General features: G+C 38.6%; 1 protein-coding gene across 11 annotated transcripts in view; it reads right to left on the bottom strand.

The window, feature by feature from the left end:
• Window positions 1–266: 266 nt before the first annotated feature.
• Gyg (glycogenin 1) overlaps window positions 267–24,773 on the bottom strand; it is an 83,117-nt gene continuing 58,610 nt past the window's right edge. For 4 of the 11 annotated variants that reach the window (XM_071695181.1, XM_071695189.1, XM_071695188.1 and 1 more), the window contains exons 2-8: window positions 12,258–12,396; window positions 10,400–10,574; window positions 7,441–7,712; window positions 5,828–6,005; window positions 2,444–2,491; window positions 1,971–2,051; window positions 267–1,224 (exon numbers count right to left, since the gene is read on the bottom strand). In XM_071695181.1, the coding sequence (XP_071551282.1) occupies window positions 1,072–1,224; window positions 1,971–2,051; window positions 2,444–2,491; window positions 5,828–6,005; window positions 7,441–7,712; window positions 10,400–10,574; window positions 12,258–12,396 (1,046 nt within the window). In that variant the 3' untranslated portion in view covers window positions 267–1,071. Of the gene's footprint in view, window positions 1,225–1,970; window positions 2,052–2,443; window positions 2,492–5,827; window positions 6,006–7,440; window positions 7,713–10,399; window positions 10,575–12,257; window positions 12,397–19,748; window positions 20,055–23,784; window positions 23,805–24,773 lie in introns of those variants that run through there. The other 7 variants (XM_071695185.1, XM_071695187.1, XM_071695186.1 and 4 more) reach the window with 5 other exon arrangements.

The following is a 24,773-nucleotide window of genomic DNA, read 5'->3' as shown; positions in this document are numbered from 1 at the left end:
ACTCAATTTGTAGGTCGTTAATTTTTCAGGTGGGCTAAGTTTAAATTGTAGTGCTGGAATGCATGATCCAACTTTAAAATTCTGAAAAAAATTACATTCACTTTTTTACATTGATGTGCTTTTATATACTATCTATTACAAAATATTAAGTACCAGTTTTTCTGTATGGAACCATGGTTGCATATTCAGAATTTACATTTGAAACCTCTTTAAAGTAATGTCTACCATGAAGCATTAATATGAAAATGGGATAATAAAAATGTCAATAATATGTAGTCTTTATTCAAGTGGCACATACCAACCAATTTGGCACATTCTATAAATTCAGGAATACTTCCTTTAGTGCAAACATTTTGGGCAATGCGGAATGTCTGAATAAAGAAATTTCTTCCAATTTTGTCTTATATGGTAGTTTTATTACCAAGGTTACCAAACGTCACAAGCTGTCATGGGAAATAACATATAGCCATAACCCAAGTACCTACTGCACCCTTTAACACATCTGGCAAAGGCACTGAATTGCTTACATTATATAAAAAGTTGAGCAACAAATTAGACTAGAGATATCCAATTAAACAAAAAACTTGAGATTCCCTATAGATCAAAATCATAAACTGTGCACTAAGTGATAATATGGACACAGTTTTCACCTAACAATGAAGCTTAAGCAATGGAGGGGAACTTTATTTTGAAGGAAGCTTACAATATTGTATGGTGACAGCCTCACCTGCTATACTGACAAAAAAGGCATTTTGTAATTAAAAAAGTTTGAATATCCTGGTCTAAATTTAATGCTGCATAAATAATGCATTAAACATCCAAACTAGGATGCTGATGTGCATATCCCAATGCTTATGAGTCATACTTGGCATATATGATTTATGAATGCAAACAGGGTCAAGGCTTTCAAGACACTAAATGCTTGTACCATGTTAGCAATAAAACATCGATTATATAGGCCAATAAGCTTTCTCCACTATTCACTCAATCTGGATACTCAACTTCTTCATTGCATACAGTCACTCATTCAGTACTCCATGAGAAAAATGTGCACAGAGCTGTTCTGTATAGTTACTTCCCACTTTTCAGCTTAGAGTCTATGTAGGCCTGGATGTTTGCAAAGGAGTCACGTCCCAGATAATCCGGTTCTCCTCGTTCCCATCTGGCGAGTCCTTCCTGAATGCTTTCTTGTCCCAAGTGCAGTCCAGCTAACTGCTGTGCAACCTATTAGGGTAATACAGGTTTTAGTTAGTGCTTTTATGAATATATGCATATGTTCGTATATTAAGATTAACTAGAGTATTCAAATTTAAGTCAAACATCAACTTGTGAATTTCTTACTCTCAAGTTCAGAATCAAATGCCCCTTGACTACAGAATTCTACAACCTTGCTTGTTCAGTTACAAAAACTCCATAAACCATATTAGGATCGTAAACTTAGGAAACGAATACAATACTTGCTTAGTGCCTCTGTTGGAGAAATATCTGTTGATAATTTGAAAAAAGTTAACATACATTTTTTGCGAATTCCCAAGGCTAATTGATCACAGCCGAGCAGTTCATACATCAGATAAACTTAAAATCAATCAATTTTCAGCTTGCACAGGTAAATACACAAGAATCAGAAAAACTAAGAAAAACCAAGGGTAATAAAGGAATCCCATGCATATCTCTTAAGCTAGCAACTCAACAGGTAAGGTCCTCCACCTTAAACTGGAGCAGTCGTAGTCTTCATTAGTATTCAAAACTTAGCCTTCTTGCCCCAATCCAAGTCATAAAGATCTGTAGTGCTAAATTATGTTTACCTCCTCTTCAATGCTATCATCTGGAGCAGCCAATTCTACGTTTTCACTCTCCTTAATGCCACTCCACTCCTTATCATTAGAAAGACTGATTCCACTAGATACACACCGATTATGCTGCTCCAAACTGCTGACTACTCTGTTATGAACATCGGGTTTATCCTTTACCTCGTTACCACCACGTAAATAGTAGTGGCCATATGAATGACTGCGCCCTTCATTAGAGTCAATTGCACTTATATCCATTTTCTGAATAGCCGCATGTAAGGAATTATACAATGGATTAGTATGCTAAACTATTAGGTCAGCTATACTAGTCATTAGTTATTTGACATATTTTGCCCTCTCAAGGTTATCTGACATATCTCTGACCTAATTGAGTTTATTGTTATGAGGTATCATTAGTTATTACTTTCAGCCCTAATTAGTTCTAAAGATCATGAGGCATTATTTATTCCTATAAGCTATTTGTTAGGTCTAAAGGTTGAGACCCAGATTTACTGGAAATCTGGTTTTAGGTATCTCTATGAATAATGATATTTACAAGTATCCCTTTAAAGTTTCTAATTGAAGCAGTTATTAGTATTTGCAAAAGCAACATTTTGTAACTCACTAAAATTTCTACAAATCACAAGGTTTACCTTCGTATCTTCAAGAGGAGACTTCACAGCCAATAGTCTTGGAATATCCTGTGTGAGAAAATATTATCACAAGATTAATTCATGCATCAAGCACAAAATTACCATGGTAGCTTGAGAAACAGCAGACCAAATGGAAATGTTAAGTTTTGAGAGTTACATGACCAAACTATTTTCAAACAGTAAATACATATTATATAATCACACCATTCCATATACAATACCAAACGGCAAACACCAATGCATTCCTTAATTAAAGTTTCACGAGTGTATTATCCTTACTAAATATGCACAAATGAAAACTTACCAATACACAATGAAGATCTTTGTCAAAGACTTTAAATTGAATATGGGGCAAAATGACGGAATTTAACTTCTCTATTACGGTTATATCATGCCCTACACACATTTCTAATCATACTGAATATCACATTACAAAAACCAATGCTGGTGATTGTACATCAAAAATATGAATATCACATTACAAAAACCAATGCTGGTGATTATATCTTTTTATTTTATCAAAACGTTTGAAAACTTAAGAAAAACTAAATTCATATTCGTAATAATTTTTTTTTTAAGAGATTAAACTAATGAAACTTTTCCATGTAAAGAAAGTGCATGTAGTTTCATACCCATTAATAGTTTAGTTTGTAATGGACCCCAGTAACGTCCATGTTCGTCCTAATCCAGCACAAATTTCTAGCATCCCATACTTCAACATGTCTCCCATTTATGTTTACTCCCACTTTCTCAAGTCTACAAAAATCAGCACTCATTTTTCCCTTTCTCAGAGTTTTCATTGTACAGAGAGAGATGCTCATTCATAAGATTCATATAACAGCCAAAGCACATCAAGCCTAGCATTTATCTATCACAAACTCCCCCCTCACAGATCATTCCCTCCAATTTTCAGCTTTACTGAGCCAAGTCCCACTGTGATTTACAGTTTGAAACCTAATTCATACCATGACAATCTTTATAATATCTTTTTTTTGTCTATCTAGAATGATAAATTCAATTAAGAACATTGCTATCAATACAAAAAAATATACAATTTATCAAGTTAAAAGATAAAAACTTTCATAAAGTACAAATGGGTGCAATTCAAACGAAATTACCTGCTTTTCTGTTTCTTGAATCTTAATATCTGTAAAACTCAAGTAAAGATGTACATTGTGAAATTCATTCAAAAGGAAGACAATAGTCTCCAATAAAATCCAGGGCATGATGTAAAAGAAAAACTGCTTAAACAAGAAAAAAGGATTCTATGGCAAAGAAAATGGTATGGAAATGAAAGTTTTCAGCGAGATATGAGAATCACGAATTGGTAAATACGAAGCAAAAAAAATTTATAACGTATTGTACATAAATTAGACATTCAACTTAGTCATGATGAAGTTATGACAAAACTAGAAAGCTAAAGGCTTATTCAGCATCTATGTAATACAACAGGAGGCAGTTATTGTTTCATCTGTAGTGAAGAAACTGTTTGCCCTAAATTACAGAGCTTAAAGCACTTCAGAACAATGCAACAAGCTGCTAAGGAATTAGTACAACTTATGCCTAGTCCCCACTACCTGATATCCAATTACCTAGTGTTCTGTTTATCCAGTGCACATGAAAAAAATAATGTAGACATGGATAAAAAATCCATATGCAGCAACAGCAAGCTATTACTCTGGAAAGTGATTGCTCACCATTGTAACAACTTGCTGGCAAGTGATAATGTCATCAAGGCATATATAGTATACCGTTTGTTGTCCATAAAGAGAAATGGAATAATGTAAATTTTGAAAGAGTACATTACATGCTAATTTTGTTTTCATACTTTATTGCCATTTTCTGCATCAACGAGGCACTGCCAGGAACAGACAAAGATAGGCCGCATTGTGCAAAGAACAGGGAGCAATTCACGGGTGATTGGTTACCAGCAAGTAGCAGCATCCCTGCAGCAACCAGTCCAATGTAAGAGAGCTACGGTGGACATACAAACCACTTTCCTAAGTTGTAGATAGCACATATCCTCCTAAACCTATAGAGCACCATAGTTGAAAAGTGCCTTGGTCTTTTTGGTTCTAGGAAAAGGAGCAAGAACAGCATCAGCTTAGAGGAAAACTTTGATGTTTAGAGGGACTTTGCTGCTCACCAGAACCTTTCACTTGCCCAATACATCTTCAGGTAAGTATCATTTCTGTAGTGTTTTCAGCTTATTATTCTACTTCAAATGCTTACACCAATAATGTACCTGTCCAGTACTTTATACTGTTGGTCATTTCATTTATTAATCTTTTATAGTCGAGAAACTTCCCTCCCTTATGGCCAAAGAATCCGAAGGTAAAATATGTCACTATCAGGCGATTCATTTCCATTGTGTTTTTCAGGAACACATCATCATGATGCAGGGACCATAAAAATATGCAATGAATAACACTAAGAAAACTGAACTACTGACAAATGCATCAAGGGTATTTATGGAACCTTGAAAGGTGTGAAGAATTAAGGTAACCATATCACACTACGAATACAAATGTTTGGGTTAAAAAAATGCACTGATGGGGAGCACTGGAGCATTAAAGATATGCATGAATCACCTCTATTTTCTATCAAATTATAAGTCTAATGAATGAAAAACAATTGAAAAAAATCTGCATCTACTCCTTGCTATTTGGTAATTAGATAAAAGAATGTGGCACTGGAAAACTAATATTGCACTTCTTCACCCCATTTTGAAAAGTATTCTGGTTGACGAATACCTAACTGACTATAGCCACATATTAAATCTAACTACGGAAAGCTTAAGTGTATTACTGGCTTGGATCCTAATGAACAGCCCTGAAAATGTGACTACAGCCGAGATATTTCCACCTAATAATTTGAAAACATGAAATTCCCCTTTCATTAGTGCTCAATCTATTATATTATTTAAGCATGCAACTGACACTGCAACAAACTCGAGACCTGCTTTAATAATCAGCAAAACTCAAGTGCATTAAAGATTTTGATCCCAATGGACAGGACCAAGTCTGATTACAGCCAAGTGTTTCCTGACCAGTAAATTAAAAGAAAGTTGGAGTTTCCTTCATTAGTACTCAACCTATTAATGTGTGTAATTTTCTCATGCTAGTCACTACAACAACACTTGAGACTTGCTTTAATGATCAACACCCAATAGATATAGCTAGTAGAAAAAACTATTGTTTACAATCACATATTACTCGTTTTTAGGATAAAAATTATTAACAGTATCTTCATGCTTTAACATCAGAATATGCTGTACCTAAATTTCTGATAATGGTGCAAAGCTTCACATTTAAAACAAATCTCAAGTGCTCCTTTAGAAAAACTAAAAGACAACAGAAAAACTAAAAGAAAACTTTTACTTACCATTTCTGGAATACCTGGTTGAACAAGACGAATATAGATGGCCCACCAAGAGTTGAGGTAAGGAGCAAGGTGATGATATCCAGCTGGAGTTTGTACACTACCAGAGGTAACATCATAACGATGCTGCCAAGGTTTCATAGATCCCAGGAAATGAATTAACTTGGCATTTACTCCAAATCTGTGGATGAAAACCTCTTGTTCTGATGAATGAGAAGATTTAGTTTATAATCAAATATCTATACTAGTACTTGCTTCATACCCAAGTGGGTGTCCTTATTTTGAAGTTTACATGTACCAGCAAGTTTCAAGTTCAGGACAAGCGATGACAGTCTCACAGGTTTATGTGGGAGCAATCTCGTGCCACTTTTGGAAAAGTCCTTTCATTATGCTTTTCCTGGCTCAATTTCTCAGTCAATAACAACTAAAGTAAACCTTGTCCTCTGGCACATTATTAATTTGTAAAGGTAATCTGCTGTGGGGTTACTAACACCCATATGGGAATCTTCAAACAGTTTCTAACAATGTAAACATGCTGGAAGGAATTTCCAGTCAACCCATAAAATTCCCTTTCACATACATTTTTCATTTACAGCGGATTCACAGCCATACAATATTAACTATTCTTGCCACTTGCATTACAGGTAAAATTTCCAAATATGAACTGGCATGGGACCAAGCAGTCTTCAAATTTTGGAGACAAACTTCATCTATGCATATAACAATCTGGTTGCTTTGAATTTGAATTTTGAAGACCTTCATGCCATTTCATTTACAATCCATACAAACTAATTACTTGTTAAAGTAACTCACAGAGCTATCTGTCCTTTTTTTGCAAACTATATAATCCATGGACTAAGTCCATCCAAAGTCCCATCCTCCTCATACTCACCCTACCCACTGCATTTTCAGCAGACATATCATCAAGTGCACTAAAGTTTACCTATACTCCTTCCTACAATATAATATTGCTGCTTGTGGCAATCTTGCTGTTACAACCATGGTATGACAACCACACCCATCACTGCTCTAAAGCTAGAGCATTCACTTTACATTTGTACAATAGTATCGACAAGAATCACTGCACAATAAAACTCAAAATAATACACATCCATCAAATTCTTTTTGTCTAATTCAACAATATTATTTCCTTTTCACTAAAAGGCCATATCCTGACTGATCATCCACTGAACATCCCTAAACATCCCTATCACAATATTTATATCTTATTACAAACCAATCCCCATTACTTTTCCTTGGAGGGTACAAGGTTATTCTAGCCCAACTAGGACCAGCAACACAATGATGAACCTAACATTTACAAAGAATTTTTCATTTCAGTAAAACAGGGAAAGCAAATTGGAACAATCATGATTAACAAGCTAATCAGAATATTTTGCAAGGGAGCCTTGTATATGTTTCAAGGAATTATTTTTTTCATATCTGAAATGGTGAATTATGCGTGTCAAACATTTTTCCCTACTCATGTTTTCAATTAAGTGAAATCCCATCTGTAAGTCTTCCAATTTTGCTTTAACCTCTTAAGAAAATCCAATTATACTATAAACAGAGTTAGGAGACATGTTTTCATATGAATTCAACTAGTAAAAACTCACTGTTTGTATGCCGGCAAGTAGGTGTACGTGGCTGAAGCAACCATATTGAAAACAAATGAGATGCGGTGCCAGTCGGTGAAGTAAGTATTGAGAAGACCTTGGTCACCACCATCAAAGCTACCTTTCTCTTCTGCAACTCGGAGGAGCTTGGCATATGTATCTCGGGAGGGTACAAACACAAACATACCAGAATTAAAGCAGTCAGGCCATCCAATATCAGTAACTGCTGTAAGTTCTGGATGGGAAAATAGTTCATCAGGATTCTGCACACACTGTAAAGAAATAATTTTCAACGTAGATTTACAAACTAGTATAAAGAAAAAACTTCACTCATATCTAAATTAATTCAAATATATTTCACTAAAGTACAATTATGTCTTCTAGTTAACATGGGCACATCCAATCGTAATTTTTTAAATACTGTCAATATTGGGATATACACATGCAAAAAGAAAAAACTCCTTTTTGTTAGAAACAATAGGGAACCATAAAAGATTTTTGGGAAATGCTTATTGGTTGGGCCTCACACTGATGGCCCTGCTTTCATGATATCCTAATAAATCAATCATTAGCATAATTTCCTGTCAAGTTATAGTTATTTCCCATTTCTAGAACAATAACTATAAAAAGCAGCTTCCACAATTATGAGGAAAATGTCTAACATACATGCTTACGAACCCTTCTGAGACAACACAGTCATACAGATCAGTTTTAAATTCATCACACCCATCCAGGAAAATACTTTTCTTAGTGTACTCAACAAACCCTGACCATGTTACTACAACCTGCAAAATACCAAAACATTAATGGTATCAGTGGAATTGCATTGCATATGCTCAAACATCGGGGGTATATTTCTTGCTCTGTATCCTTGACAAAGTCGAAAGCAGTCTGAATTAACTCTGCCAAGCTAACTTCAAACCTTGACCCACTTGTCCTATGCTGCAATGTTTGTTCACTTTTCCTCTCCTATAGGTATTTTTTTGGTTTATGCTCCTAAGAGCTGGCTGCTCAAGTGCCCCTACCACTTGCTAGACCACCCAATACTTAGGAAGCTACTGCATCACATAATTACAGTGTGGCCATTGGCAACTCAAGGGTGGGCCATTAGAAACAGTTTCCATACCAACACCTCAAAGCTTTGGAACTCCCTAGCCTCTAATGTCTTTCCCAGTAATGATAACCAGCACATTCTAAAGGGTTTTTCACTTCCTCAGAGATTCATAAATACTTTCCTTATCTCTTCTTCATGTAACTCTCTATATTTCAATTAAGTCCCAGCCTTGATGTGGACTGTTGTCAAAAAAAAATTCATGCTTGCTCAAAGTTTCCTACCTCAATAAGGCAGAGCCAGCAACAGATGAGCCATGATCTCTTGCTCTATCCATACACTAACTTTCACGTATGCCAGACTTTACCTGCTCGTGGTTGCATGGGGAATAAGACAACACATTTAGCAAGGTTGTATAATCATCAATGGATAACTACAGTCTTGAGGACCCTCTTGCTCCACAACAGTCCATTTCCCTGCTGTGTTGAATGCAGCCTCAGGGCTGCACAAGTCCCTGGTGTTGTACAGTAATAATAACAAAAGCCACTAGTACATTTTCTTTGAGTTGCAAGTAAAGGTACATCACTATCAACACATGCAAGCTAACATCCACCTGTTTCCCAAAGAATCAGCCATCTTATGAGACAACCCTGTACAGTTAAACAACTTTCCCTCAAAGTGTAGCTTGCATTAGGCATTTGCTTTTCAAATGGAAGAGCACATTTAAAAAAATTGCCACTCCAATTTCTGGTAAAAACAAGAGAATACTAAAAAATAGTTCATCCCCATGTGCACCAAGGTGTCTTATCTTCAGGCTTCAAAATATACTATTTCCCCTTCAACAAATGGTGAATCATAATAAACACCAAATCTCTTCCTGCTTGGCTTAGCATTATGCAATACCATTTCATGTAACTGTGTAAAATTTTAAAGTTGAGTGATGTGTAATTTTAAATGCTTAAATTGTAACAATCTACTATACATGCCCACGCACCCATGAATTTGTTTGGGTTTCCTGTGCAGTCATATGTGATACCAACTGTGTCCCAGCTTCAATTCTGTACTACTTTGCAATTACATTTTCCTGATGCATAATGCTATAAAATTTGTATGATAATCCAGTTTAGTTACTGATAGAACTACTTCAGTAAACTGCTTTGTTCCTAGTTTTGGCAGAACAAACTTTTTATATGAGAACAAGGAAGGGTATCTGGGATTAAGGGGAAAAATCAATTTATATTTAACTATTGGCATTATCTACTAAACTTTTGCATTATTGAAATATCTAATGAATATACAGAGCATACTTTTGAGGTGTATTCCTGGGGGTTCTTACAAAATGTATTTCAATGATCTCAAAATGTGCTAAATCCACAATTGATTTCAGAAAAAAATTCTATACTCCATTTATCCGAGTTCATTGTTGGTGTTCTTCATTCAACATTTACATGGAATTTTTTTTTCTAGCACAGCCAGAATTAGAAAACTAAAATATTGCCATTTACTAAAGTGCTTGTATGGATTCATCATCAGGAAACAAGCTGGTTACCAAACAATCTTTTATAATTCTGAAGGATTTTTCTTTTTTCTTTTCTTTCAAACTATTCACCAAATCCCACGTTAGCGAGGTAGCGTTAAGAACAGAGAACTGGGCCTTTGAGGGAATATCCTCACCTGGCCCCCTTCTCTGTTCCTTCTTTTGGAAAATCAAAAAAAAAAATGAGAGGGGGGGATTTCCAGCCCCCTGCTCCCTCCCCTTTAAGTCGCCTTCTACGACATGCAAGGAACAGATTGTTAACTGTACACAAGTATGGTAACGAGAGCCCACCATCAATATCGAAGCCTTTTTATTCTACAAAGTCTAGCTATAATCAAACAAATGGTCATAAACTGCATGATGTTACCTACCAACATATCTGCATCAAGGAAGACACATTTTGAGTACTCTGTTAGTGTCCAGCAGTGAAGCTTCGTGAATGTGATCCCCAGTTCTGGTCGCTTGAGGAGGGACAGGTGGGCAGAATCTCCAGAATCCAGGACGTCTACACTAATCACTTTGTTGAATACACCATGCAACAGGGCTCTGTGGGAATTGCAATACATTTGGAAACATACCTTTTGATTTCATATCTATTCAACAAAGGGATGATGCATCCTAACTATTTCCTGGTTACATCACAAAGGCAATGATCTAAAAGTATGAACGAGTTCTATCATGGTCATGGGAATAGGGATGCTTTCAGGGAAAATTTCTGAACTTTCCTCAACTCTTCTCTTCTAATGTGACTCTTTGTATATATGTATCTCATACAAAGTCTGTTTCTGAAACTGTTTAAACTCTCTTTTCAAACCGATAGAAAGTCTACACCCAAGGTGTTGCTCCACTTTGTCAAATTACAAAGCTGAGTGCCTATTCTGCAAAACTGGGCTCCCAAAAAAGTATGCCCAAGTACACTTTATCCACAACATAAATGAGAGGGAAGTTTATAACTATCGATAACAGATACCTAACTATCACTATAATAATTCATCTGAACTTTCATTTCAATGCTCATGTCTCAGAAAAAGGCACAAATATATCATTACCAACAGAATGCCAAAAAAAGTACTACAAAGTTTCTCCAACTTCTTATAAGGACATTTTGTGAAGGAGTATGAGGGAAATTTTGCAAATCTATCTATGCCTTACAAAAAGGAAATTCTAGTAGGGGAGAACTGTGTGCTATTTGTATCATGCAGTTACAAAAAGCCATTTACCTTAATATCAAGCATAAAAAAACCTTTGCAATGTTTTGGTCACAAAATTTTAAGTTCTTGGGCTATCAATCAGTATAACAGGCTGCCAATATTCTAGAAAAACAATCTCAAAAAATTATCACCGACAGCCAAGAAATGATCAACTGCACATTCTTGTGCACAAAATGCATGCGAGACTAGAACAAAAACCTAGTTTTGGAAAGTGGCAAAAGTCAAGACAAATTATTTCATTCATGTAAAAATACACTCGGCATTTTAAAACAAACACTATGAGGACTGAGTTCAAGTCATTGTTCATGGATTTGAAGGAAAGTACAAATTCTCAATTCAGTGATCGTTGAAGGATATATTAAAAGAAAATTATCTTTAGTGATTAAAGAAAGAAGGACGAATATAGAATATAAAGCGTTTATTTCATGATGATAGATTTAGTCAGCATGATGTAATACACGAGGGTAAACACAGCTCCTGGGGTTTATGACCTTCCACTTCCTCCCCTAACATTTCCTGACAAGCTTATTTTTGAAAAGCTTGTTAAATACATTCTAAAGTCCTTTAATCATGCTTGGTGATATAACACTTTCTATGAAAAATGGTCATACCAAGTAAGAAACAAAGTTTTTTGTATTCTGATTAAGAATTTGTAATTTATTTACAATGTAAAAATTATCAGAGTGGTTATTTAATATTTGCAGTGAAGTTTATCAACTTGTAAGACTAAGCAACTATCAACTTCTCATATAACCTTCTCCAAATACATTACTTTCTGGTATGCCATTTCTCACTCCTATCTGTCACAAATCACCATTTCTCAAAAACTAGTACCTTTTTCACTATCCAAAGATGAAGCCTTCCAAACTATAAAATCATCCATTCTGCATGTATATTCAAGAAAACCCTTGCATACAAAAGTATTTTCAAAATCAACCTTTTCAAATATTCACTTCAAACACTACATTTTTCCATCCAACAGGACAGATACATGCACATACACATCAAAGGAACTCACTTTATTGATGGAGAGACAGTTGGGGTGATCATGATGCAGAGGTCACGAGTGGTGTTATTGGACCGCAAAGAGTGACCCAGAACCAATGCTCCGATGGCATAGCCATCATTGGTGGCAAGGGTTACATATGCCTGCGACACTGCAATGGTAGCAAGGATAAAAGATACATGAAGTAACTGGTATATGAACTATGAACAAAAACATGCAATAACTAATAACAAGCATTCACCAGCTATTCAATGAGGAAAACAAAATCATAATAATCATAAAATCCTAGAACCGCTTTTTCAGTGTTACTGCAGACAAAAAGGTCGCACTATAATTAGTAGCTGGGGGAATCAACTCCTTTAGAATAAGTTCTTCACAGAGATTGTACTCCATTTATCCACTTAAGAGTGATACCACCATGCCAATGGATGGTGACTTTTCCTTAGTAACGTAACCTCATGCAGGTGGAGTCTCATGACATTTCCTATCAAAATATTAGATCTTAATGGAAAAATACCAAAGACATGTGAAGTAGATTCCAGTTACTTTAAGTCACTAACAACTAAAATTGCAGAACTTGGGCCAACTTGCTTCAACCTCAACACAATGACAGCTTTATTTTCTAAACATTTATGTAAACATACAATTAGCAAAATCCATAAGGAATTTCAATGAGCAACTAAAATGGAGTTTATCAAATCAATAATTACTTGGTTAGCAATCAAACTTGAGAAACGGATTCTTTTACATTAAGTTTAAGTATCATCCTGTGAACAAGTGAAACTAGTTATGAAAATGCTAGTAAAAAGCATATGATGGGACAGAGTACCAGGTACCCCTGCTCATGGCAACAAAACTGCTTAAACAAAGGGCATACACAAACAACTTGCCACTTTCATACCACATCCACATACAGCCACCATTTCACCAACGATGAATCTTCAATGTGAAATGCCCTTAGCAATATCATAATGCAAAATAATGACTTTCAAAATCTAAAATATGTTAAATATACCCTACTGGCAAGGTTTCCCGAATAAATCCTAGACTAAGGTGAAGGAGCAAAATTAAAGCTGTACACTGGGGCATGGGGTACAACACTAAGGATGTATGATGGAGTATGGGGAACTAAGAGAACTTATGTTCCATGCCAGAGATTGGGAGCAATAAAGAATTGATGTTGCAAGCTGGGGGGAAGGGAGAGTAATACAGAACAGATGATATATGCTTGGGTATGTGGAAAGCAATACAGAACTAGGGATGTATGTAGAGGAAACGTGATCTGGGACTGGGACTCAGGTAGAGGACTGGGATACAAGGAGGAATACAGTACTGAGGCTACAGACTGATGCACGAGGAGCAAAACCATACAATATAGACAAGTTTGGGGGAGCAAAATAGGATACAGTCTGGGCATGGGGAGAAAAACCTTAGGTTGCAGACTTGGATATGGGAAGCAAGACTGTAGGTTTAAAACCAAGGCATAAGGAACAAGGCTGTGTTGCAGGCTGGGGTACGGGGATCAAGACTTGGTTGCACTGGGGTGTGGGGAGCAAGATTATGGGTTGCGGACTGGGACATGGGAAGTAAATCATGCGTTGCAAGCTGGGCCATGGGGAGTAACAATAGGATTATATTAGAAATGAGGATGATGAAAGATCAAGGCTGTAAAGTGGGATGAGGGAGGATGACCAGTGTTGTGGGATAAAGGGAGGAAGACCAAAAATGTGGGGTGGGCTACAGTCCAAGGTTGTAGGTTGGGATAAAAGGAGGAAGACCATGCTGTGGTTTGATATAAAAACCAAGGTTGTACAATGGGATAAAAGGAGAAAGACCACGTTGTGGTTTGAAATAAGGACCAATGTTGTAAGTTGGGATAAAGGAAGAGTAAAGTTATTGATCATGAGACAGGGAAGAAGACCAAGATTGTATGATGGGATAAAGGGAGGAAGGACAAGGTTGTAGGCTGAGATAAAGTGATACCAAGGTTGTAGGCTAGGATAAGGGAAGACTAAGGTTGTGGGTTCACATAAATACCAAGGTTATAGGTTAGGATGAAGAAACAAGGTTGTAAGTTGGGATAATGGGAAGACCAAGATTGAGAGTTGGGATACAGGGAGGAAGACCAATGGTGTAAGTGGGGATAAAGGGTAGACCACCACGGATGTAGGCCGAGATAAAGAGGAAGACTGAAGTTTAAGTTATACTAAAGGAAAGATAAAGATTGTGGGTTAGGATAAAGGAAGACAATGGTAATAGGTTGGGGTAAAGGGAGTAAGAAAAAAAATCATAGGCTGGAATAAAGGAAGACCAAAGCTGTAGAGTAAGACTAAAGAAAACCACTGCTGTAGAACGTCTTGTATGAGGAAGAGTAGTGTTGTAGGAACCAGAGAAATCATGCTGCAGAAGGCAGGCTGTACATGAGCAGTGACGGGGTAGACTGATGCAGACAGGACGAGGCTACTATGGTAGGCCGGTATGTAGACAGGAAGGGCGAGGATGTTTGTGGGTATAGTTGGGTTGGGTAGCCCAACCAGCGCCCCCCTTCTCACGTCCCTCAACCGGCGCCGAGGAGTCGTCCCATACCAAGTGTTGCCCACTAGCACGACCTTCCCGTTTTGCAAATTATCTTCCATCATTTTACATACATTCTCTATTCATCTTCATATGGATGCAACTAGTGCTCCCGCGCTTGAAGTTTCACGTCAAACAAAATTTACCTAGCCGATAGACCTTCTTGCCACCCACAGGTGATGTAGATGGCCCTTAATCCCCTGTACCACATTAACATGTTGGTTTCCATATCCATCTTCCATTCTGTCAACCTGTTCCCGAGGTGATATAACCGGGAGCCTGTCGCCGGGCCAAACCCAACACGCACCCCACCAACAACAGGTTATATAACGCCTAACTTACAACTGTCGACTCTCTAAGATACGGGAACTTACTATCACAGTAAATGATAAGCTACCGTATACTCCTCAGAATACAGGAAAAAAATAACATTTACTAAATCATGAGTGTTAACACCGATGATATTGGACGCGTTGCATCCAAGGAACTTTTCGCAAGGTCAACCATATTTATCCTTAATAGAATTCCAAAAAGCGAAGTCTTTTAAAGCAACCATACTAAATATACGAGTCTTATCACTCCCCCACCATACACCATATGACGGCACTATATCTTAGTCCTGGCGCCATGTGTGCTGCTGGGGTGTGGCCATTAAAGGCATGGGTCACTCGGCCCTTCACGACCCCCTTCCTAACAACAGCCATACACCCAGGAAATGGGCATCAAATACATCACCAAGAATGCGGGCAGTCGATTCAGAGACAAAAGACTCCTCTTCAGCCTCTGGACCAGCTGGGCAGGTTTGCCATCAATCATATTTGTGCACAACCATCACGGGTGCGACGTATCGCCCATAAAACAACAGGGGGTTAATACTACAATAAATATGCAACATAATCTTCACGCCTGCAAAAGACTCCCATTCTTAACAAGTGCATTACCCACACAACAGTTTCGTCGCAGAGGCAACCAAACGTCCGTCCAGCTCCGGCCACAGGCCAGACCAGACATAGCCAAACATGGAGTGTGTGGTTGGCTGGTAATTAGACAAAGTTCAGCTAGTCATGGAGTGTGTGGTTGGCTGGTAATTAGACAAAGTTCAGCTAGTAGAAGAAGAGACATTCCTACCATTTTAGCAGGATAGAATTGTACAATGGCAGCAGGATGGGGGTAACCTAGAACCACATGTTACTTGAGCTGTCGACTTAGTACCTGCCTCCGAGTCGAACCATGCAAACTTTAACCAACAATCCACTTGTTAATGAAGGTACCGTACCCTATCTTTGCATAAATTATACTTGAAAGTAGCTAATTTACAGAATTTATTTTTGCAAGTAGTGCTTTTCTTCATGAGAATGTGGTATCCGTAATCTCGTTTTTGTTTCTGGGAAAAACGTGGTATCCAAAATCTCAGTCTGAACCATTTTTTACGTTGCCTGTATCGAGTGGATTTCATGGACTACACAGAATTCAACTGCAAGTCATATCTAAGAGATACGAGTTAGGGGTTAAGCCTCGAAAATACATTCACGTAAAATTGCTCCAAAACTATTAAATTTAAAGTCAGCTCGTTACATAAATCACAGCAAACTGTCAAAATTAAGCAACACAAAATAACCAATATAAAATCGGAAATATCGTCTTTTACAATTTGTCCCCCCCCCCCCAAAAAAAAACCCCCACACACACAAGCGCGCGCGCACTGAAAAAAGGCAAATTTACGTCCTTGCATTTAAACAGTGCGGATTCGTAAACCGAGTACACACACAAATATATATATATATATATATATATATATATATATATATATATATATATATATATAATTACACCATTTCATCTGGTGCACTTTGGGTAAACATGAAAACGAACCTTGCCTTGCTTTAGAACTCCACGATCTACGTTTGACAAGAACGAGATATACAATCAGAATTTCCTGTCGAAAAAATAAAAATCAATTTTTAAACCCTATCTACAAAAGATTAATGAAACGCAGATAATTCTGTTCATCCAGCATCTGAAGGACGCTCTTAAATAACCAGAAAATTTCCAAATACACAAGAGGAGTGAGTTATGTAAGAGGCCACAACTCAAGTGGTACCAGACAATGACGCACTGAAGGACCCCGCTAACAAGAACTCCACCTTGCTTATCGGGCAGTGTTACATAAGCAAGTGTCGCACGTCTTGGCAACTCGACTGACATGCCAATTCTTCAGGAACCTGTTTAATTATGACCAAAACATCGATCAAGCCTCCACTTAATCACGAATGACGTCCTAGTGTATCGACACAAAGGCAATGACGGGTTTAAACAGTAGCTTGTACCTGCAAAGTTGTCCAAGGTCGACCCAGCTTTCGTTGTTCCCCTTCTACGGTAGAGGGCAGAAGTTCACTGCTGTGTATCTAATAGCAATCTCAAAGTGTTAAGTACTTAAACATTCTGGACAATGCCATATTAAAGACTAATTACATATGAAAATCAAATACTTCGTAAGATTCTCCATAAAAGTCTATGTTACTCGCACGTCAAGGAAGATACTCCTAATTGGCATTCAGTATAATTTAACTTAAATAAAGTCTTCGATTTCTATGTCAACATTATCTAAACACTTGTAACAAAAATGCTGAGAGGTGCAACACTTACGCAAGACCAACAACTAAAAAAAAGGCAAAAGTGGAGATATATGCCTAAAGGATCAGGTATGATGGCCAAGGCAACGCAGCCTAAGGTAATACGCTCAGTAAAAAGAAAGAAAAAAAAAAAAAAGAGGCCTCCAGCAAGAATAGACAGCTTCGTCACCCCGTGCAAACTAGACCATTAAAGTCGTGACAGATGCCACTTCGTCTGATTTTAGTATTGCCCCAGGCATCACTCGCACCCGAGATCAGTGTTAAAAGTTACTTAAGTAGATGGGATAATGTCTACAAGGCCGTTTAGGCTTATCTCAGTGCCACCTAATCACTTCAACTGCCGTAGTGTGACCAGTCAGTTATCACAAGAGATAAGAGACGAGTCATGACACTCGGGTCTTTCTAGAAATGCGCGTCAGGAAAAACGAGATATTACAGAAAAGAAGTACAAAAACATATTGGGGTGGGTGGAGATCATACAGATGAAGTACACGTAGTGTACAAGTGTGGCAACATCTCGTTCAGTACGTGTACTGAATTGGTATCAGACGCGGTCTAGTGCTTTTGAACTCTAGTTAACACAACTTCTGCTACCCAAATTCTTGAGAAAGTCTTGTACTCCATCAGTTCAGGGAAACATCAGTACAAGCTAATTTAGGTAAAGGAAAAAATTTAGGATTGAAAAAAAAAATCATGCGTGCTACGACAAAGAAGTACACATCTTAAACCACATCCAGTGCGAGTCAACAGGGGCTTGAACATCAATACTTAATGTTTGTCCTGTAGTAGTTATTTTCTCCACTTTCAGCCTAACTAAACATGATTCAATTATTATTTTACTACCATTACTTTTAACTACCATGCTCTAAACTTACGTGTGCATCAAACTGAAGCATCAAAAACTCTATAATTCAGCCTAAAACAATAACTGCTTTAAACAATTCGTCTAATTTAGATTATAGAAAAATAAAGTTTATCTTAAAGTCACACGTGCGGCAAGTCACACCTGCTCAACTTTACTATGTAAGAGCACATTCGCCCACCTGCCCTCAGAGTAGTCCATAGAAGGGCACGGGGTTACGGCTAGCTCGACTGGTCCAGGTCGGTAACAGGACCAAGGTTCCTCGTTACAGCACCCTAGATTTCTTATTTCAAAGTACCTTTCAATATAATCCACGATTAGCTACAGATCAGGTTGAATACATAAGTATGGAAATACGCATGAATCTATCTAGATTAGTAATGTATAAGAATGGAAGCACTAAATACGAACGTGCCTGAATATGTTCTTTACATACATTCAAACAAAGCACAAAAACATACTAGTATGATCGAAAACATGGCCGATTTAGCGATGACAGAAAACTTCAGGCCGGAGCTTACGTAAAGCTCGGGGTATGAGCGAGCCAAGTCAACCTCACTTTCACACTACCGCCATCGATATATTTAGTATCCTCGCACAGTTAAGATAAAAACCCATGAATACTCAGAGCCAATGATCGTACAAACTTTCTAATGCACACGGTCAGAATTTCGTACTACTGGATCACTTTCAGCCATGCCAGGATTCAGTAACTAGTTCAGGTAAACTTTCATTCATAATATCGTGACAATCAAGGGTCACACACACGGTCAATATGCGGAGGCGAATGTACTGCTCGTATTCTATTCTTACATCCTTGGCCCCGATAAAACAACATACAGAATTGCTTTTAGTTTGGGGGCATCTCGATATGAATGTTTCAGTGAAGTCCCATATACTAGTTGTCAGTTCACATGCGTATAACCCAGGCAAGGTTTTATAAGCGCACTGAAGATAATTACAATAAAAAATTCCTAAAATACATACACTAATTTTCTCGTCCTTCCTCAGCCTTGTAGCTGCTTATGTTTCAGGAGTTATCCAAGACGGTCATACGCACGGCTTGCAACAGATGCCGTACCGACAAACGACATGTGTATGAACGTCGACATTGCCATCAGAAGCAAATTTCATGAAGGGTATCTAAATTCCGAATGAGAGAGATTGAAAGGACAACCACATAACACATACAGTAAAGCATACTCGAATCTTAAAATTAGTGCAAGATAGCCTAGCTCGAAAGAGCCTACCATCTTGCCACTACTGCATAATGTTTACAATGCCATTAGCACTACCTTATTACTTCAAGTGGCATTGTAAATCACCTGGGAACGTACTTGCATTATTACCTTTCCTATGGCTAGAACCAACCTAATGAAACGGTCAAGATGATAATCATATACGACTTTAAAAACTTCAATTCATATGACCAACCTTCCCAGCCAGGCATTTTCAGTGCACGAATATGGCTGTATATGGAGCCATATTTATATGGTAAAGTTCATTTGCCAAGGCAGAGCAGGCCGACTCCGTTCACCGAGAAGGTATACCCCACGGATAACAAAACTTGTCCTGCTTCTCGTGTGAAAGTTGGTAGGTCTGGTCATTTCCCGCCGTCTGTCTCGTCTATCTACTTTCCTGTTACACCAGAGTCGCACAGCCAACCAGTCACGCCTCTCGCTAAGTGGTAACCTTTGTAACCTGCAGCAAGGGACCACATCCTGTCCGGTTGCATTCGTGGTCAGCTGTGGAAGAACAAAGTGATCCTGAGTTGAAGACGTGACCAGTACTAGCTCCATGATTAGTTGCAGAAGACGCAGTTCATCGCTAACCAGTCACATGCGAAGAGTAACGCCACCCAAAGTTAAACCCCGAGGTCAGCAGGAAAGGCATGGGTTCCTCGCCAAGTAAGTGGTCAGCTGCCGTGAATAACGGCCCCGAGGTGACCCCACACTCACCAGGATAGTGTACATAAATGGGACCTTTGGACCTAGCTAACCTAATCCCACAGTCACCAGTCCCTAGCAGTGGAGAGTATATAGGCCCTGGGTCAACATTTAAAGGAAAGCAGGAGACTGAAGAGGGCAACAATTGGCTTTAAACTATCCACGTCGTCAGCTTCACCAGACAAAACACGCGGCACTGAGCTACCCCCCCCCCTCCCCCAACAGACCCCAATATGAGCGCTCGGCGTCCCACACACAGAAGACCGGATCAGACACTCAAAGACGGTGTCTGAATGAAACGAACTTCCTATTCGTAGGCACAGTGAGGGTTGAGAAAGCGAAGCAAAGTCCTCAGTCCTTGGTGGGGCTGAACTCGTGACCAGATGAAATTTTAAAAACGTGACCAAACAGGATATATATATATATATATATATATATATATATATATATATATATATATATATATATATATATATATAGTATTGTCACTTGGGACCACCAGCTCCATCTCTGGGATAGCCCTTAGGGACTACAAAATGCAAACACTTCCCCAACGCCCCCTGTCAGCTCTGCATGGCCCTGCCAATTCATAATCTGTTGTTAGTGTTCTACAAAAATATTTCAGACAACTGGTCCACTGATGGTCCTCCGTCTAAAACTTAACACAGACTGCCAATTCAAGCCACAAGAAACAGTTCCAGCTAAATTTACTTGCAATCACGCACAATCTAAAGGAACGCTGACCATTACAACTCTGACACCACGGTTTGCAAATCATCTTTTTTTCTCCCCACCTTACTTTTCCTTTACCATTTACCTTAACTTCAAAAGATGCAGGACATACGAAGTACGTTTGCTAAATTATTTTACAACCAATTAAACGCAGATAATCCAATTAATCCAAACATCCCAGACAATAATTTCTTAAATTCCAATTACCACACAGATGGTTAATGTAATCAGTTGGTTCAATTCCAAGCTCAAGCAAAGACCATATATGTTAATTTTCATGCAAATATCACCACCCAACACCTACCGGGACACCAACATAAAATGTTTATTGATGGCTCTCTTCATTTTCCATGACTACAAAAGAGCACACCAGAACCTGAAACGTGTTGGAACATTCTACTCAGACCTAAAGTGAAACTTCATCCCTTTTTACACACTTGAAAGTGTGCTTCAGTGCCACATTACCTGTAAAATTATGAATTTCATACAGAACTGAAAGATTTATTGTGGAATTAAAGACTGCAGGAGCATGTTTGAGATTTTTTTTATCCTGCAAGAAGTCGATATAGGTAGGACTATTAATATTATTAACGTACATCAACATTTCTAAAATCTACAAAACCTAAAGACTCATCTAACTCCCCGAGCAACCGAAAGGTACCTCATTATCGATGCTACTTAAAAATGTTTTTTGTTGGTTCTGTGTTTACCTTTAGAACGTAACAGCAGAGTTCACATTGCGAGCTTGCTTTTCCCCATAAGCTACAACCACTTCCAGAAAACAAACCAAACAGCAATGATGTAAAAGTGTGAGAAAAATTTGATATTCAAGATCTGATACATTTCAATGCCGAATTAAAGAATCACAGCATGCACTGTTTGCCCTCTATTACAGCTGTATCGCCTGTAAGGCCATTGCGTGAGGTAAGAGTAACTTAACTGACCATCACAATCTCCTCCGTCACATCAGTTGCCAATTACTCAAATCAATTTCAGGTTTGGAAAGTGAATCCGACTACTACAAACTGCTCCACAGGTTAGCGATATTTTTGGCCAGCCAGTGTTGTGTCGAAATAGATCAAACAACAACGTATCCAGCCATTAACAAAGTGTGATCTTCGATTGATTCATTCTTAAATAGAACATTACTATGAACAAACTCCCTTTTTCCAAGTTTTAACGGTCCCTATGAATAAAACTGGCTATTCCTCACGCATACTACAGGCTATAACCGTAAAGTAAAGGTCCATAACTCAGGATATAACCACATCGAACTTAAATCACTCCTTTGAGCCTTTTCATGCATGAATTTAACTCTACAGCTGTCGTACCTCAAGGTTAACCATGGTTTACAAGCCAATTAACTATACCAGAAACTTTCCCAAACAAAACTGGCGACTGGAATAAAGCAGTACGGGCCATAACCCACCTATGGCAACCTAGTCGGGGTTAGGGTGCAGGCCGCATGCCCATAACCTTGCCGGGGTTTAAGACGCAACAAGTGACTCAGGCGAGGCAAGGCCACGTTATGTTGTTTCGGTGGGCTAACCCGTTAGACTATACTATATATATATATATATATATATATATATATATATATATATATATATATATATATATATATATATATATATATATATATATATATATATATATATACACACACCTGGGGATAGGGTAGAAAGAATACTTCCTGCGTATTCCCTGCGTGTCATACATGGCGACTAAAATGGGTAGGAGCGGGGGACCGGAAACCCCTCCCTCCAATTTGTACTTTTCCAAAGTGTACAGAGAAGGGTGCTGAATGAAAATTTTCCCTCGAAGGCTCAGTTCTGTTCTTGATGTTACCTCGCTAAAGAGGGAAATGGCAAATATGTACGAAAAATGACTGATAAACTATCAAGACACTAGGAACGTTACTCTCTGAACCACGAGTAAACAATGATGAACTACGGAAGAAGCCTTTACTACTGACAAACAATAACACCCAGGCCGTATCTGAATTCAACACCAGATATTCTGTGCCGACAGAGGAGGAGTTGCCGGAGGATAACGGGTAATAAAACATAATCCCCGCCCGCACGCCACACCCGAACTAGGCTGGGCGCGTGACGTCGGAACGTTCACATTATAAAGCTGATGGCCAAGTTTGGCCACAAACGAGTTCACGCCTTACTATCTGGCGTCAGAGCAAACTGCCAAGGATTGAACAAGCGTGTGCAGCTCATACGTTCCCTTGTGTACTGACAAAATACTGACAAATACGCAGTAAGGAAACTAGAGCCTCATTATACTGCCGGACACGACTCCCCTACTGGCTGGGCGACAGACAACACCTGTGAACACACGTCGTCCCAACACCTGGTCTGGCCAATGGGAATTATACAATTTACACAAACCGGATAATCTCTACTATGGACCAGGAACCTCGGGCCTTTAAGGTAAATATATCTTTGAGCTCATACGAAAATCTTAAATGGCTCCCACAGGTAACGTTAGCTTCTATTTACTATATTAAGTGAATTCTTTATCAGCCACGTGTGCAAGGTTTTGTCCACGTGTAGCAGTCAGATTCATTAATACAGATATAGTATTTAACCATGGCCAATCATATCTGGCACTATATGAAGCATGTCAGACCGGGTACAACCCTAGAGCGTGACAGGGATGCATACAGGAAAAGGTTTCTGCGGTAGTCTTGCCTCGCGCTCCGCCGCCAAGCTACCCAAGGCCACGCCCGTGTTGGCAGCTTCCTCCACGGTCACCCCAACACGCACTTTCCTCATTCTTACTGAGGCTATTAGCGGCTCCGCCAGCACACCAGCTCTGTACCTGCCTGCTCCCCACCTCGCCTAGCTACTGGGGATTACGCCAGCCGGCATTTACGAATTTGGTTGCATGCCTCGTTCCTTACTCGACTAACTTGTTCCTCCGTTTGCCAAAACGAATCCAGGGACCAAGCATCTGCTTAACTATCATTTCAGTCACATATTTATGTAAGAAGGAGACCGATACGCAACCCGAATGTCAAATACAGGTAATATACAGTGCTACCGGACTCCGGCAGCTTAAGGTTACAGTGACTAGCTACCTTTGGAACGACTGTGTCGACGTCAGTTGAACGAGTAATTTCGTCGAAGTCTTCCGAGTCCATCCTGTCCCAGCCATTCACTATAACGAAGCTCCTAGTTCACAGAGAATGGGTTCTTAAAGACAAACATTTTTTTTCAGTTTCCGTCCTAATGTTGGTATAAACAAGCCCATACTAATGTTACAAAATGTACCTGGTAACCTAAAATTTGTGCAACTTAAGAATATTTGTTTATCATATACAAATTTCCGAATGAAATATAAAACGGACTGTAAACAAGTTGCCAAGATTACTCTAGCTCCACCAATCGACCAACCCTCGGGTAGGATTACGCGGTCTGAGATTGTTGTAACCCTCACCGGCCACTGTACTTGACATTTCAAAGTACAGATGACCTTTCCTTGTAACAGATACATTCAAGATAACGAACACAAAGCAATTCCACTTCACACCAGCGGAGTATCATTGACAGAACAACGTAAGGGATAGTCACTTTTCAGTTAAAGGGCAAAACTACACTAGTAAAACATACTACGGAACCGGATACTCTGTTTTCCACCCTATAATTTAGCCTAGATTAGTTTCTCGGCTGTAATCACGACATTCACATCGTTTAAAAACGTCGAGAGAACGAAACTTGTCACCAGCTCAACCTGGATATCACAACATGTGAGTGGCCACCACGCTCCC

The sequence above is a fragment of the Panulirus ornatus genome, chromosome 58 (genome assembly GCF_036320965.1).
Source record: "Panulirus ornatus isolate Po-2019 chromosome 58, ASM3632096v1, whole genome shotgun sequence".
NCBI classification, from domain to species: domain Eukaryota; kingdom Metazoa; phylum Arthropoda; class Malacostraca; order Decapoda; family Palinuridae; genus Panulirus; species Panulirus ornatus.
The sequence above is the reverse complement of the archived record's forward strand: the minus strand, read 5'-3'. Positions and strand labels throughout refer to the sequence as shown.